An 18030-nucleotide genomic window follows, 5' to 3' on the forward strand; every position below is an offset into this window, starting at 1 on the left:
AAAAAGTAAGATTTAATTACCAGAAACTATTTTGAAGACAGATAACCACCACCACTACCACCACACTGATTGTATTCCATACAAAACAGTTTAGGTGGTAAGGATCACATTAGATACTTAATTTCTGTGATCCTTTCCCTTTCAAAAAGTCACAGTTTTCAGGCCTTTTAATGAAAAAGAAAGTTAGGCAGTAGAATAAAAATTTAAATAGCTAAAATTAAGTTTTAAAAAACTCTTGCTATTTAAATCTCTTTAAAGGTATAAATTCTTTTGAATAAAAATGTAAAGGGGAGAGGGGTGCATATCTGAACATTAAATTTTAGGCACTTTCTGGGAGTTGATACCCAATACTGTAAAAGTGGGCTGAAGAGTCACCACCAGGTAAACACATTAAGCTAAAAAATCAATAACCACTAACTCTAGTTTCAGATGCACTTCTATAGTTTCTCAAGGGTCATTAGTATATCAAAGTCACTAAGAAAAACTGTGATAGAATGCTTAAAGTATCTTATTTGTGCCTCAATGTCCAAACCAATCTGGCTCAAAATTTCCAACTTAAGCCATTTAATAGGGTATGAATGTTTCCAATTAAATGGAATAAAATTAAGAGAAAAGGGATAGGGAAAGGTGGTACAGAAAATCTTCTAAAAAGTCTAAATTAGCTAGCTTATTTTGATAAAACATACAAAATAACAAATTCACATCTCTTAAAATATCTTAATCAGAGGTCAAGACAGTTGTCCAGAAAATGTCACATTATTCATTGTTATCTACTTTTTCTTTAAACAGTGGAACCAAAGCCTCTACTTGAGTTATACTTAAATTTTTTTTCCTGTTTTATTTCACCAAATTTGTTTTAAAACTATACTTAACCAAAACCTATTTGGCATTTACTGTCACTAAGATTTAGTAAAGAAAAGAGTTTGCCAAATTTTAATCAAGATTAGGTAAGATTTTAATACAACATACTCTGCTCATTTGAAATAAACCAGTATCTTCCATAGTTTCTTCAAAATATGCGACATCTCACAGAATACTGTAAATTTCAGTGCAAAGGATGCCACCCCAGAGACACTGTTGACTTGGCTTGGGTAAAGGTACATGTGAAAACTGCTTAAATTAAATATCTACAAAAAAGAAAGCCAAAAGACTTGTTTTGGTTGAGAACGATAGGAGTCCACATAAGTCTTCAATTCCAGGAGCTTCAAAATGAAGAAAAGGCTGAGATGTTGTTCTTCACGTTCCTGTTCATCCAAGTTGCTTCCCTTTGAAGAACTAAGAAAACACTACACTCCATAATATATTCTTCTGGAGGATTCCATAAAGTTTAGGTTCAACATCTCAGCATAAGGATGTATGCTATAGAGTAGCTAAAATCCGTAAAAAGGAGACCACCACGACGCAAAACGTCTGTCCAGTGCCCAGAGTGAGGGCTTCAAATGGTATCATTTCCTTCCCTGCTGCTCGGTAAACTCCAGCAATAGCTGCACCTGATTTAAAACGCAAGAATGTTAAACAAAAACAAAAAGCCAAGATTAACAAACTCATGAAAATACAACATTTAAAATACTACTGTCAGTAGAATGTTCCAGATTTTTATATTGAAATCTAAATCTTACAGAAATGTTAGGTCTTCCCTATTCTTTCTGTGGACTACTCTAGGCTTTGAGTATTCATTACATGGCTTGCAGATCACTTTTAGATGCTGACTCCTTAAAACCAAGAGTCTCCTAGATTTATTGAATAAAATAATCTAGAAGAAATAATCAAAATCACAAAGATAGCAATTCCCACATGACTGGATTATGAACTCAAAAATATCTGTGTATTCCCCTACCAGTTACCCCATGCCTAGCCTTTAACAGGGATCTACTACATTTTTGGTAACAAATGAAAAACAGTCTTTTGAGTTAGACTAAGCAAGAAATGTTTCAGGCCACAGGGAACCCCCGCGCCACCTTCTGTCATACTCATAGTTCCCTTCAATAAATGGATGGAGGAGGGAGTAGAGGGGTGAGAAGGGAAGACAGGGGGACTCTAAGTCATATTGTTATTAATTCACAGGGCATGAGAGGAGAGATTCAGGGATTCCTTCCTGTTTCCCAAGTCATTGATTGTTTTTATTATGTCAGTCACTATAACTTCCCGCAAATTGAGAAAACAAAACAAAAACCCCTGTATCTATGCAGATACCCATCTAAGTTACTATAGGAGTTCAGCATTGTACCAAGAAAGTTAACATTTCATTTGTTTGAAAAGAACAGATCCGGCTGGGCGCGGTGGCTCACGCCTGTAATCCCAGCACTTTGGGAGGCCAAGGTGGGTGGATCATCTGAGCTAAGGAGTTTGAGACCAGCCTGGGCAACATGGCGAAACCCCATCTCTACTAAAAATACAAAAAATTAGCCAAGTGTGGTGGCATGCGCCTGTAATCCCTACTACTCGCGAGGCTGAGACCGGAGAGTTGCTTGAACCCAGGAGGCTGAGGTCACTGTGAGCCGAGATTGTGACACTGCACTCAAGCCTGGGCAACAGAGCCAGATCCTGTCGCAAAAAAAAAAAAAAAAAAAAAAAAGATCTGGCCAGGTACAATGGCTCAAGCCTACAATCCCAGCATTTTGGAAGGCCGAGGCAGGAGGATCACTTGAGCCCAGGAGTTTGAGACCAGCCTGGGCAACATGAGAGGGTTCAAGTGATCCTCCTGAGCAGCTGGGACTAGAGGCACATGCCACCATGCCTGGCTATTTTATTTATTTTTTGTAGAGACAGGGTCTCACTATGTTGCCCAGGCTGGTTTTGAACTCTTGGACTTAAGTGATCCTCACAAGCTGGCCTCCCAAAGTGCTGGGATTACACGCATAAACCACCATGCCTGGCACATTTCATAAATGTGATATGAAGGTATATTAATGTATGTTAACAAGAAGAAAGAACAGTATTAACCAAAGGTTGGCTGCCTTGAACATTTAGTGATTTAAAATGCCCACCTCCACTGGCAATGCATACATTTTGTTACTAACATCTGAAAGACATGTTTCATTGGGCCCCTCCAAAATTTAGGAACACAGAAAGAGTGGGTTGGGTAGAAAGAAGCTTAAGGAACTTGAACTGGGCCCTAAAGTGGGATTGCGATAATGAAGTGAAGAAAGGAAAAAGTATATCCAAGGGAGCAGCAAATGGAAAGGAAGAGATTATTCATAGAGCCTTAAAGACAGAAATGAATACAATATATATTCGACAATTACTATGTGTCAGGGATCATGTTTAAGTACATCATATACACATTGGCTCAATCATGCAAGGGTATGAGGTGGGTAGTTTCATCCCTATTTTACTAAAGAACAAACAAAGACAGGCCCTAGGAGCCAGTCATCCTGGGACATAAAGTCTCCAAAGAAGCAGTAGGTGACACAGTTAGAACACAGAGAAACTAGGCCACTTTCTCTCAAAAAAAAAAAAAAAAAAACCTCAAGTCAAAGACACAGAAGGCAAATGATTTCTGCTTGACGCTAAGGTTTCAATTTACAGTGAAAAAAAGTTACAAATCAGTAGGAATATTACATTTCTATATTATAAGAATATATTTATATTTATACCTATACCTAAAAAAAGAAATACACACCACGATGTAAACTGTGGCTATTATTTAGGGATGGGAAAATGGAGGATTTTACATTTTAATTACTTAGAACTTTTAGTTTATATAAAATACACATTTATATTTATGTATGAACTTTAAAATGATTTAAACTTATTGTTCTCATTTCTGTAACTGTGTCTTATCCCATCAGCAAAAGCCGTAACAAAACAAATGCCCCAAAAACAGGCCTGAAAATAATTCATAACATCATGTTACTCCAATTCTTATTCAGAAAGTCCTAAGGGGAAAAAAATAACCACAGCACTAACCGGGTACTTTTCTAAAAAAGAATTCTTTTTTTTGGCCGGGCGCGGTGGCTCAAGCCTGTAATCCCAGCACTTTGGGAGGCCGAGACGGGCGGATCACGAGGTCAGGAGATCGAGACCATCCTGGCTAACACGGTGAAACCCCGTCTCTATTAAGAAATACAAAAAACTAGCCGGGCGAGGTGGTGGGCGCCTGTAGTCCCAGCTACTCGGGAGGCTGAGGCCGGAGAATGGCGTGAACCCGGGAGGCGGAGCTTGCAGTGAGCTGAGATCCGGCCACTGCACTCCAGCCTGGGCGACAGAGCGAGACTCCGTCTCAAAAAAAAAAAAAAGAATTCTTTTTTTTTTTCCCCTCGGGTCTTGCTCTGTGGCCCAGGCTGATGTGCTGTGGTGTGATCACGACTCACTGCAGCCCAGCCTGGACCTCCTGGCTCCAGCAATCCTCCCACGTCAGCCTCCCACGTAGCTGGAACCACAGGCACACACTACCATACTCAGCTACATTTTTTATTCTTATTTGTAGAGATGGGGTCTTGCTGTGCTGTTCAGGCTAGTCTCAATTTCCTGGGCTTCAGCAAGCCTCCCAGCTCTGCCTCACAAAGTGCTGGGATCACAGTCATGAGCCACTACACCTAGCAAAGAATTCTTGTCATCAGAATTTGTCTCCTATCTTTACAGCAACCACACCCACATGTGTGGAAGTAATTCACCAACTATATTGCAGGGCCAACGCTCAAGTGATAGCTGATCAGAAAGGAGAAGTAGCTTCCGAAAAGATAAATTTTCCTCTTGCTGGTGGCCTCTCTCACAAGATATATCTCACAAAGTTTAACATGACTTCCCTGAAGCCACTGAGATGAAATCTGACTAAATAAGTCAGAGGTTAGCCAAGTAATAGGGCCTTGGGGGTGGAAAAAAATCAATACATTAAAAAAACTGGGCCAGGCACAGAGGATCATGCCTGTAATCCCAGCATTTTGGGAGGCTGAAGTGGGCAGATCGCTTAAGCTCAGGAGTTCGAGACCTGAGCAACAAGACGAAACCCTGTCTCTAAAAAAATACAAAAAAATTAGCCAGGCATGGTATGGTGGCACAACCCTGTAGTCCACGCTTCTTGGGAGGCTGACATAGGAGGATTACTTGAGCCCGAGAGGTCGAGGCTGCGGTGAGCCAAGATTGCGACCACTGCACTCCGGCCTTGCTGACATAGGGAGACCTATCTTAAAAAAACAACAACAACAAAAAATACACTTGTGGTTAAACGTCACTCTTTCCTTCATCCTACTCAGATATGTTTCTAAAATAGGTCCTGAAATTGACTAGTCATATTAAACATTTTTGACTGGTATTTTAATGTCTAACATACTTGTCAAGATTCCAGCAGTAATTGGTCCCACGATGCCCATCAACAGGATGCTTACAGACATGAACCTACCATATTTGTGATGTCTGAGGGTGAAGAGGGCCAGTAATCCAGCGGGGACATGAAAGAAGAGAGAAGACACCAGTGCCCACAGGAACACACCATACCACATCTCTACAAGGGAAGACAAAGACAAGTTGTGAATCACTGCCTTTCCCAGGACAATCATTGCAGAGGGTACTCATCATACTCATGATTTCGTTTTCAACACCATTTATTTTTTCTTTTTGAAAAAATTTTTTTAAAGACAGGGTCTCACTCTGTCATCCAGGCTGCAGTACAGTGGCACCATCATGGCTCACTGCAGCCTTGACCTCCTAGGTCGGTGTCCTCCCACCTCAGCCTCCAGAGTAGCTGGAACTACAGGCGTGTGCTACCACGCCTGGCAAATTTTTTTTTTTTGTATTTTCCTTTTTTATGAGACAAGGTCTCACTACTCTGTTGCCCAGGATGGAGTGCAGTGGCATGATCTCAGCTCACTGCAACCTCTGCCTCCCCAGTTCAAGTGATTCTCCAGCCTCAGCCTCCGAGTAGCTAGGATTACAGGCGCATGCCACCACCCCTGGCTAATTTTTGCATTTTCAGTAGAGATGGGGTTTCACCATCTTGGCCAGGCTAGTCTCAAACTCCCGACCTCAGGTGATCCGCCCATCTTGGCCTCCCAAAGTGCTGGGATTACAGGCATGAGCCACTGCGCCTGGCCTGTATTTTCTTTAGAGATGGGGTCTCACCGGGTTGCCCAGGCTGGTCTTGAACGCCTTGGCTCAAATGATCTGCCCACCTTGGCCTCCCAAAGGGCAGGGATTACAGGTGTGAGGCCACCGCCCCCGGCCTTCAACATCATTTACTTGCAAAGTAGGGTTCATCAGTCAAATATCCAAATATTGATGGTTTTAGAGGGTTCAACAAACTACTGCCCACAGACCCACCACCTGTTTTTTGCACAGACTTATCTGAACCCATTCATTAATACTTTTATACATACACACTTATCTGAAAGCATTTACTTTTGTACACACATACTTATTCAACCCATGCCCTTTCATTTAAGTATTGTTTATGGCTGCTTTCCAGCTTCAAGTGCAAAGCTGATAACAGTGACACAGACCACATGACCGCTAAAGCCTAAAATATTTACTATCTGGCCCTTCACAGAAAAAGCTGACCAATCCCTGTACCCTCAAACTGAAAAAAAAAAAAAAGGTTCACCTAGATTTCAAAATTGACCTAAATAATGTCCCCCGACCATGGCTGGGCACGGTGGCTCACGACTGTAATCCCAACACTTTGGGTGGCCAAAGTGGGCAGGTCGCTTGAGCCCAGGAGTTTGAGACTAGCTTGGGCAATACAGGCAAACCCTGTCTCTACAAAAAATACAAAAATTAGCCTGGCATGGTATTGCATACCTGTAGTCCCAGCTACTCGAGATGCTGAGGTGGGAAGATTGCTTGAGCCTGGGAGGCAGAGGCTGCAGTGAGCTGAGATCATGCTACTGCACTCCTGCCTGGACAACAGGGTGAGACGGTCTCAAAAAAACCCCCCAAAAAACAAAAACCCCAAACAAAAATAATCCCCCCATAAGAGGCACAAGCCCAAGTGCCAACTGGTAGGGTACTACGCAATCAATGCCTGTTGATCTTTCCTGACCTTTTGATCACTCAGACTTCTACAATGGATAGCTATACAATTATATTCATTCCACAATCATTTTAAAGACAATGCAGTAAAGATCAAGCCATCACCTCCTATTACGATTTCAAAGCTCTTTAGGATATGAAATAAATACCAGAAAATATAAATGTTTGGCTTGAAGACAAATGGCAGGTAAACAACAGTGCAGGTTAGGAGAGCTGGCTCCTACAAAACTCTAATCACTAGTAAGGTGTCTGTAATTCAGGCAACATTAAGATTCATATAATCATCAACTATGTATGAAAAACTATGCATGAGGCACCCTGGAAAATACAAAGAAAACAAAAGCGTCCTGCTGGAATGTGACTTTACAATTTGTTAAATGGTCCGTGTAGCATTTCCCCCCAGTGAACCCAAGGCAAGGCCTTAAAATCCTCAAGGTAGCTCTCTAGCTACCCATAGGGAGGGATTGGCGGTGACACGTTAGATAAAACCCACTGTCCATCCTTGGCTAGAAGCAGGCAAGTAGCAACTGATTTTTGAGATCAGTGAAGAGCTTAACTCAGCAGGGTTTCTTGACCACTGCCCTCCGCCCTATTGACATTTGGACCAGATAACTTTTCATTATGGGGGCTGCACTGTGCACTGTAGGATATGGAGAGGCACCTCTGGCCAGCAGCACTCTCTTCCCAGTCATGTCAACCAAAATATTTCTAGACATTGTCAAATGTCCCCAGGAGGGCAAAACTACCCTGATTAAAAACCACAGGCTTTACCAAAGCACAGAGGCTTTATAAGAGCAATGATGGCCGTGCATGGTAGCTCATGCCTGTAATCCCACCACTTTGGGAGGCCGAGGTGGGTGAATCACGAGATCAGGAGTTCGAGACCAGCCTGGCCAACATAGTGAAACCCTGTCTCTACTAAAAATACAAAAAATCCCACAAAAACTTAGCCGGTCCTGGTGGTGGGCACCTGTAGTCCCAGCTACTTGGGAGGCTGAGGCAGGAGAATTGCTTCAACCCAGGAGGCAGAGGTTGCAGTGAGCCGAGATTACACCACTGCACTCCATCCTGGGTGACAGAGAATGACACTCTGTCTCAAAAAAAAAAAAAAAAAAAAAAAAGCAATGACAGTTAAAGCTATAAAGACAGATGAGGGACACCCTTTGAAGAATTTGACACCAGACTAAGGACTTAACAAAAGATCTGAAGTGCCAATGTAGGTTTTAAGCAGTAAAGGGTTGTCACAACATTATTCCACAGGCCCCACCTGACACTCCTAGTTGGAATACAAACTGCAAAACCACCTTTTTGCAGGGTAATTTGGAAGTCAAATGTGCATGGCCCTTGCTGCAACAATTTTACTTCCAGGGATACCCCCTACAGAAAAGCATAGGTAGGCAAGGACAGAGGTAACAAGAAGGTCCCAACAGCATTGTCTATAATAGCGAAAACTAGAAGTCACCTGCATGGCTATCACTGTAGGATTTGGAAAACACATTCTGTGCACGCACGTAATAGAACACTACACAGTTCCATTAAAATATGCAACAGATGTATATATACTGAAAGGGCAAGATGCCCAAGCCACATTGTGAAGTAACAAAAGCCAGCTGCATGTAGAATAAGATCCTGTTTTTGAGAAAATAAACACAACAAACACGCATGTGGAAATGCTTCTATGTACTGAGCATGTTTATTTAATAAATATTTATTAGATAGGCCAGGCGCAGTGGCTCATGCCTGTAATCCCAGCACTTGAAGCCAGGAGTTTGAGACCAGCCTGGCCAACATGGTGAAACACCGTCTCTCCTAAAAACACAAAAAAATTAGCTGGGCGTGGTGGCGAACGCCTGTAATCCCAGCTACTCGGAGGCTGAAGCATGAGAATCACTTGAACCCTGGAGGCAGAGGTCGCCATGAGCCAGGGAAAGAGCTAGACTTTAAAAAAAAAAAAAAAAAAAGGTAAGAAAAAACAAAGCTTTTGTTTTCACAAGAACTGCTCAGGAAGAATGAGCCTATTGGGATGAACAATTTAACAGAGACCAGTTAAGGGCATCAATCGGCTTGAGGGGATTAGAAAGGGGGAGGAGGGGAGGACCAGAGGCTTTACTGGAAGCTGTATTAGGGCTGTAAGCACACTGTTAGTGTGTGTGTGTTTTTCCCCAGACCAATGAAAACCACAGTTTTATGAAGGTATTTTTATTCCCTTTACACAGGCTTCTTAATCTTGTTGGGAAGCTGGATTTAAGGGGCTATTGGAGATAAGGGGTGGAGTCAAATCCCCTTAACCCTCCCTTGGCATTTTCACAGATGACTGCTCAAATTCTTTGCTCATTTTGAGTTTTAATAAAGCTTCAATTCAGAGCATATTCTGAATACTTTCAGTGAGAGTGCTCAGGTCTTGTTTTGGATAAATGGTTCTCAGTGAAAACATCAAGGATGCCCCAATTAAGTCTCAATGCTTATTAAAAATAACAAATGAGGCCAGGCACAGTGGGTCATATCTGCAAGCCCAGCACTTTGGAGGCTGAGGCGGGTGGCTCATCTGCGGTTAGGAGTTTCAGATCAGCCAGGCCAACATGGCGAAACCCTGTCTCTACCAAAAAATATAAAAATTAGCGAGGTGGGGTGGCGCACGCCTGTAATCCCAGTGACGCAGGAGGCTAAGGAACGAATCTTCCTCCACCAATGAAAAAAGTCACCTTTAGTCAACAGTGTCAATCAGAAATTGAGGGCAGGATTCTTGGTCCTCAGGGTTTCAGGCCCCACCTCTTCCACAACAAACCCATATCCTCCTGCAGTTTCTTTTCTGGCTGCCATTAGACCAGGAGCTATTCCTGCCTTCCACTGCCAAGAGACTCGCCCTCCCTGGCTGGCAGCAGCTCCAGAGGGGGAAGTGCCTGGGTCTGGATACTGCTTCTCCCTAACAAATGTGTACCCACCAGAGCTGTGGCACCCACAAATCCCTCCTGCCTGGGCAGCTACTGTGGCTCCTGGCTCAGTCAAGAGCAGCCTGGCATCCCAGCTGAGGCCTCCTGTTCACCACCCACCGCCAGCTCATCCCCAAGCCCCAGCATGGCACCATGCCTCTCTTCCAAGGCAGAAAGACCATCTTCTATCCCAAATCCTCACCTGCCACTCCCAAATCAATCTGACCCTCTGACCACCCAAACACCTAGTCTGCAGAAAGTTCTATGATGGCACCAGGAATTCACTGGTCCAAAGTGGACAAATGAGATGCAAACCTGCCTCCAAGAACTCAGAACAATCTTCACCTGGCTGCTGTCTGCCCCTACTGACCTGAGACCAGCCCTGGGTCCCCGCTATCCAGGGCTTCTGCTGGAGATGCCAGAGTTTTAGAGATAAGCTCTGCTTTCTGCAGTAACTCAAGGCACTGCTGGAGCCTGGCTTCCTACCAGCTGCCCCAGAACCACTGAGGCCTTGAACTGGGAGGCAAAGCCTTAATATGCCAGAAATATATGAAGCTGGTAATTTCCAGGAAGGCTGGTTGGAACACAGGTGTGCCATCCAACTGCTAAGGGCTGAATTATGTGCCCCTACTATTCATGTGTTAAACCCAACAGGACTGTGGTCTTATGAGAGGAAGAGATTCTCAATATCTTGATACTTGTCTCTCTGTGACATGTGAAGACATGGTGAGAAGGCAGGTCAAGAAGAGGGTCTTCACCAGAACCCAACTATCCTGGCACCCTAATCTCAGCCTTCCAGCCTCCAGAACTCAGGAGACGATGTCTGTCATCTAAGACAGCTAGTCTATGGTACTTTGTTATGGCGGTCCATGATGAGACAAAAATGTCACCCATCCCCACTTCCCTAGGAGCACAGCCCCTGCCCCAGGAGGCCTGCTCAGTCACCAACCTACATCTCAATTTTCCAAAAAGCTTAAAGGCCAATTTGTAAACAGTGCCTGGCATACATAGCAGGCCAACACCTCTCTGTGGTTCTGAGAAAGGGAGGCACACTGCACCCCCTACAACCCTGAGCTATATCCATTAGCTCCTTCACTATGTATTTTATATAGCATCACTAAAGTCATTTCAAGTAGGAAAAAAAGGTTTTATTATAGATGAGTATGCTTATAAAACACTCTCACATGAGGTTATTACAGGACTCTAAATAGCAAAGGCAAACCTGGATCTAAAAGGCTTCTTAAAAAACTAAGTGATTTCCCTTTAATCTACTGCACCTTAATTTGCCATCTATTTAATAGCTGTTTATCGATCGTCATACAGTACTTTTCATTTCGCTGGCTCAAAACTCTCTCAGAAATCTTTGTCTACATATCTTACAGTATTTATTTCTTCACTGCTTTAAAGTAAGTATATTGCTTCGGGTTTGTTTACTTTGGCAGCTAAAGGCACATCATCTCCCTATGGTGAAGTTAAATCAGGTAACTAATCTGTAATACAATATGATATTGGAAAATGAGATTAAGCATTGTGGTAGAATGGGCTCCCAAAGGTGTTCGCATTCCCATCTCCAAAACCTGTGAACAGATTACCTTTCATAGGTAAAAGGACATTGTGGTGACTAAAGTAAGGATCTTGCAAAAGGAGATTGTCTTGGATTTTCCAGTTAGGTCTAATGTAATCACAGGATCTCTGTAAGAGGGAGGTAGGAGATGAGAGTCAGAGAGATTTGAAGATGTTATGCTGCTGGCTATGAAGAAGAGGAGGAGGCCAAGCATCAGGGAACGTAGATGGCCTCTAGACGCTGGAAAAGGCAAGAAAAGAAATTCTTACTAAAAGCTCCAGAAGGAACACAGCCCTGCTAAACCTTGGTTTTAGCCCACACGCACCCAATTTGGACTTCTGACCTTCGTAATTGTAAGACAATAAAATCTGTATGGCTTTAAGCTGCTAAATTTGTGGAATTAATCACAGTAGCAATAGCAGAGTCATAAAAACACTAAGAAGTTAATCGCTGATCAGTCGAATATATATTGACCTTATTCTATATGCTGACATATCAGTAAAAAGACTAAGATCCCTACCCTAAAAGATATTTGAGGATTTCCTTGAGGATATATTTTTAGACAGATATATATATATATATATATATATATATATTTTTTTTTTTTTTTTTGAGATGGAGTCTCACTCTCTTGTCCAGACTGGAGTGCAGTGGCATATCAGCTCACTGCAACCTCCGCCTCCCGGGTTCAAGCGATTATTCTACCTCAGCCTCCCAAGTAGCTGGGACTACAGGTGCGTGCCACCACGTCCAGCTAATTTTTGCATTTTTAGTAGAGATAGGGTTTCACCATATTGGCCAGGCTGGTCTTGAACTCCTGACCTCAGGTGATTCACCTGCCTTGGCCTCCCAAAGTGCTGTGATTACAGGCGTGAGTCACTGTGCCCGGCCTAGACAGACATATCTTTAAGATAGATATTCAGAGAGATGTTGCAGTGAAAGAGAACAAACAGCAGAATCCTCTAGTGGACTCTGTATTAACAAAAGGGGTCTATAATGGCTGGCTCCCTGGCCTCTAACCTTCACAGCAGAGTCACCTAACTTCCAACCAAGGCCTCAAGACCAACCTGGCTCCAAATGGCAGCAATGGAAAGAACCTGAGCCAAGTGGGCAGCCTGAGGCTCAGCACTCAGCCCTCCTTCCAGCTGGCCCCACTCTCATCTTGTGTTCCAGTGAACAACTGGGTCAACACAGCCAGTTCCTCTGGGGTTCTAAGCAGACCACATGAGTCCTCCTCGGGATTAAGAGTCTTATGCAGTCTGGGCAGGGCTCAGTGGCTCACGCCTGTAATTCCAGCACTTTAGGAGGCTGAGGTAGGTGGACCACCTGAGGTCAGGAGTTCAAGACCAGCCTGGCCAACATGGTGAAACCCCGTCTCTGCTACAAGTACAAAAATTGGCTGGGTGTGGTGGCGCCGGCCTGTAATCCCAGCTACTCGAGAGGCTGAGGCAGGACAATCACTTGATCCTGCAAGGCAGAGATTGTAGTAGGCCAAGATCACACCATTGCGCTCCAGCCTGGGCGACAGAGCTGAACTCTGTCTCAAAAAAAAAAAAAAAAAAGAGTCTATGTAGTCCTGCAACTCCAAGCTAAAGTTGGGCTATCTTGATACTAATCACCCATCAGCCTACAGCTCTGCACGTTGTGCACTGGGAGGCTCCTCTCTTGCCAAATCCCACCTCCCTGCCTGGAGGTCCAACTGTCCCCTCCACTTCTTCCTAACAAGAGGACGTGCCCACTGAACTACCAACTGTAGTCAACCACCTATCTCTGGATACTGCCTGCCTGCTCCTCCCTGGTTCCTGGGTGTGCCCCTGGCCTGCCTCACCTCAGTCCTAGCCTGACCAGACCTTGTCCGTCCTGATGGGGCCTTCTATCTATTCTCCATGCAAAGCCATTATTTCCTAAGTTTCTTCTTTGTACAAAGAAGGTGTCTTCTCAAGATGATGCAAATATTCTCAAACTAATTGTGATAATTGTATAACTCTGTAAATATACTAAAAACCACTGGATTGTACACTTTTTTAAAAAGTCAGAATCATCCCATCTCTGCTCCAAACTCCCCAGTAGGGCCCTCCAGGATCTGCCCTCCCCTTCTCTCCACCTTGCCCACATAGTCCCTCCAGGCACCCTGGGCTCCTCAGTGTTTCTTCTGCAAGCTCCTGTTCCAGGGCCTCTGAATCTGCTGCTCCCTGGCCTAGAACACTTGCTCTTCCTCCAGCAGCTGTTGGCTCATTAGCTCACTACTCACTTTCTTCAGATTTTGACTCCAATATCATCACCATCCAGGGCCTCCCCATCACTTTACAGCAAACGGCATTCCACCTGAGCCACACAGGCCCTGTCCCCTTCCTAGGACCCTCACCACCAGCTGTTTTGTTTGTTTTCTCTCTCCCCATTTGAATGAAAGTTCCACATGGGAAGGGGCTTTGTTTTGTTACTATGGCATCTTGACTTGGTGCCTAGACAACAACAGGCACACAATTAACACGGAGCAAATATTTTTTGAGTGAATGAATAAATGACTGGTTCAAGTGTGACCAGTCTTGACTTCCGCAAGGACAACACAAAAACATTACTGGGTTTTTAATTATTTTCATAAGATCTAATTTGACACTGATTTAGTGAAATCTGTATCTTCCGAAGATGAATGTCATTCCTGATACAAGATAAAGATCTCAGTTTCTCGGTTTTGAGATTTGTTAAAAATGACAACACTAAAGGAAAAAATTTTAACTGCATTTGTAGTTTAGCCATTTACTTATAATTATTTATTTTTGAAACAGAGTCTCACTCTGTAGCCCAGGTTGGAGTGCAGTGGCATGATGTCGGCTCACTGCAATCTTCCCCTCTCAGGTTCAAGCTATTCTCCTGCCTCAGCCTCCTGAATAGCTAGAATTACAGGTATGCACCACCACGCTCCGCAAATTTTTGTATTTTTAGTAGAGATGTGGTGTCACCATGTTGGCCAGGTTAGTCTCGAACTCCTGACCTCAGATGATCCACCCGCTTTGGCCTCCCAAAGTGCTGGGATTACAGGTGTGGGCCACCGCAACCAGCCGATTTAGTCATTTAGATGTCTACCTAACCCTCCCTAGGTAAATGGCTAAACTGCAAATACAGGTAATAAAGAAAAAATCAATTCAGTGCTTCCTCATATACATAAATACGTCAGAATACTTCAGAATAATGATTCTGCCATAATGAGTTGGCATAAACTGCAAGTAACCTTTTCTGTGGGGCCAAAATAGCAATACACCAGATTCAGGACAATGAATGCCACCCCCGTTAAGCAGACTTAGTAGTAAGAGAGGATGCGGATACCCTTACAGTAGAGTTTTCACAGACGCCATCTTCACCAAATGATCCAACTTAGTAGTACTATCAATGAAGATACTGTCACCTGTCACCCAGGCTGAAGTGCAATGGCACAATCTTGGCTCACTGCAACATCTGCCTCCTAGGTTCCAGAGATTCTCGTGCCTCAGCCTCCCAAGTAGCTGGGATTACAGGTACACATCGCTACGCCTAATTTTTGTATTTTTAGTAGAGACAAGGCTGGTCTTGAACTCCTGACCTCAGATAATACGCCTGCCTCAGCCTCCCAAAGTGCTGGGATTCCAGGTGTCAGCCACCGCGCCGGGCTGACATTCAACGTCTCCTGATGTGATGTACTGGTGAGTGGACATCACCTAGCTAGGTGGCTTTCTGACCAAAAATGTTTCATTTACATCTAATCATGAAGAAAATCTAATGAACCTAGATTGTAAAACAGTCTATAAAACAATTCACATGGACTCTTCCAAAATGTTCATCTCAAAAAAATTCAAACAAGGAAGTTGTTGCTTCAGCTAAATGAAACTAAAGAGATGGGACAACTTAATGTAACGTGTGAACCTTAGATCATGGAATATATATATATTTTTTTTTAAGGAAAAAAATCTATGTGGACAACTGGGGAAATTTAAACAAGGCCCATACGTTAGATAACATTATTCTATCATGTTCAATTTCTTGGAAGTCATATGGTTTTGTGGATGACAGAAAATGGTTTTTAGAAGATATATGCTAAGATTACTAGGCATCAAGTAAGTGTTATGACTTCTGCAACTTCCTATTGAATAACTCCAGAGTTTAAATGGGACATGTGACATACATCTAAGTGTTATATGTAATACATATGATTAGATATATATGGAAAGAGAAACCCGAAAAACCAAAACATTACTGAATCTAAGTAAAGGGTACATGGGTATTTGTTGTACTGTTCTCTCAAATGTTCGGCAGGCTCGAAATTTTTCAGGAAAGGGGAAAATTAGGGAAACAAAAATTAATCTGGTCCCAGTAGTGCCTCCAGATTGCAAGAACATTTCATTTTTCACACAGCGTCCCCAGAATACCATCAATTTTTTGATATCACTGTCAAAAGGGATCCCAGCACCTTCTGAAATGACGTGAGCTGCCAGATTCTCATTTCAGGCATGACCACAAGCGAACATCTGCATCTGACCCCAAGCTGCCTGATGACCTTACCTGCTACTTCACAATCCCTCCAGGAAAATCCCTGGGCACATGATAACACTGCAAGTCCCAGGTGTGCGCTGAAAGGCGCCTGGCAGTCGCTGCCCAGGGGATGAGAAATCACAGGTGCCTTGTTTGGAACTACAGGCTGGAATCTCGTCCTCCTTCCCTCTGCTCTGGTCCCTCATTGTTTATGAAGATCTCAGTGCCCTCTACTGGGAGCCCCACCTCCCCTTCCAGGGCCAGGGGCCCCAGTCTTCCTGCCTTTCAAGGTCTACATAAATAACTGTGCCTCCCCTCAAAACCTTTCTCCTCCTTCCCAGGTGAAGTCCTCTCTCCTCCCTCCAGCTTTCCGCGCACGGAGACTTCTTCCAGGCGTTAGAAATCTGAGCAACCCTCCTAGCAGGCCCACCTCACGCCGCAGCGGGGAGGAAGAGTTCAAAGGAAGCTGTGCCAAAGATCTGGAAGGCTTAGTGGGAGAACCGGCAACAGGTGGCACCAGGTCTGAGAGATTCCTAGAAAGCGGAGCGGGTCTCGGAGCGGGTGGATTTGGCCCGAGGCGCCAGCGATCAGCGAAGGCAAGGGGAGCGCGAACTCTGACCCCTCAGCCAAGCCGGGCCGGGCCGGGCCGCTCCGAGGCACCTCGAAGGAGGCCGGGCGCCATGCGGCAACCCAGGCAGGGCAGGAACCACCGCCTCCCGGGCTCGTGGGGTGCAGCTCTGAACCTGACCCGCTCAGGCGGCGGCCGGGCGCTCTCCAGTCCCGGGCCCACCTGCGGCCGTTCCCTGCACCTCACGCCCAGCGGGACTCCGGGGCCCGGCCTCAGGGACTGGCGAGGAAGTGACGGGGAAAGGGGCTCCGGACAAGGAGCAGGACCCAGCTCCAGGAGGACAGCGCCCACCCAGCAGGTCGGCGGCGCACCAGGGACCCCGCCCAGACTCGGGGCGCCCACAGCCCTGCCGAGGCGACGGCGGGGCGCGCAGTGCGCAGGCGCGGGGCGGGCCGTACCTGGGAAGGAGCAGAGGGAAGTAGAGTTGGGGCACAGGGTCCCGTTGCCCACCCGCGGCACAACCTTCAGGCTCAGGATCTGCTGCAGGAGCCCGGCCGACCCACCGCTGCCGCCGCTCCCCTCGCGCTCCATCCCGTCGCCATTCACCACAGAGAAATGAGGGATGAGCGCCCGAAGTGCGGCAGCGGCCGGCCCCCACTCACCCTCGCCGTCTCAGCGTCACCTCCAGCCGGGGCCCTCTTCCCCCAATCCCAACGGCGCTGCCAAGTGACCGTTGCCTCCTCCAATCACGAGGCTCCGCAGCGCGCGGGCGCAGGGCCACGGTTGTTCCCGCCCCCAACGTTGCGCAGGGCTCGCACAGACCCAGCCCCACGGACGCGCCGCCTCCTGGACGGCGCTCTCTGGGACCGCGCGCCCAGCTCTGCCCTTCTCCGCAGCGCCCCCTGTGACAAAGTATGGAATTACATGCGCCCCACCAGACCCGAGATATGGATTTACCAGGGATCTGGAAAAATACAGTGATGGAACGGATATGTTAAGTTCTAGTTATGACTGAACTCCAGCATTTATGAAACCTTCATGAACAGAACAAGAACGTTCTCTATTTAAAACTGATAGTAGAAAGAGCCCATGCAAAGGCTGGTGTTGGACTGGAATGGGAGGGAGGCTATATAGCCTCTATAGTTTTAAATAAAATTTAAAGAGATTCGGTTCAGAGCAACAAAATTGGATCACAGTTTGTTTGTTTGTTTGTTTTTCTTTTTTTTTTTTTTTTGAGACAGAGTCTCGCTCTGTGGCCCAGGCTGAAGTGCAGCGGCGCGATCTCAGCTCACTGCAAGCTCTGCTTCCCAGGTTCACGCCATTCTCCTGCCTCAGCCTCCGGAGTAGCTGGGACTACAGGCGCCCGTCACCTCGCCCGGCTAATTTTTTGTAGTTTTAGTAGAGACGGGGTTTCACCGTGTTAGCCAGGATGGTCTCGATTTCCTGACCTCGTGGATCACACATTTTTGTCTCACCTCCCTTCAGAGAGCCTGTTAACA

General features: G+C 45.2%; 1 protein-coding gene across 4 annotated transcripts; it reads right to left on the reverse strand.

The window, feature by feature from the left end:
* Positions 1-815: 815 nt before the first annotated feature.
* On the reverse strand, positions 816-17289 carry TMEM170A (transmembrane protein 170A). Of its 4 annotated transcripts, none has more exons than XM_025369919.1 (3): positions 16754-17289; positions 5273-5443; positions 816-1490 (listed from the first exon to the last, which is right to left on the reverse strand). In XM_025369919.1, exons 2-3 carry the CDS (start codon positions 5439-5441, stop codon positions 1360-1362), a joined length of 300 nt encoding a protein of 99 aa, XP_025225704.1. In that variant the 5' UTR covers positions 5442-5443; positions 16754-17289; the 3' UTR covers positions 816-1359. The 4 variants fall into 4 exon arrangements, with proteins under 4 accessions (XP_025225704.1, XP_025225701.1, XP_025225703.1 ...); XM_025369916.1 differs by having other exon boundaries at positions 16990-17230; XM_025369918.1 differs by having other exon boundaries at positions 5342-5443; positions 16990-17211.
* Positions 17290-18030: the final 741 nt, after the last annotated feature.

This window comes from Theropithecus gelada, chromosome 20, assembly GCF_003255815.1.
Source record: "Theropithecus gelada isolate Dixy chromosome 20, Tgel_1.0, whole genome shotgun sequence".
Lineage (NCBI taxonomy): Eukaryota > Metazoa > Chordata > Mammalia > Primates > Cercopithecidae > Theropithecus > Theropithecus gelada.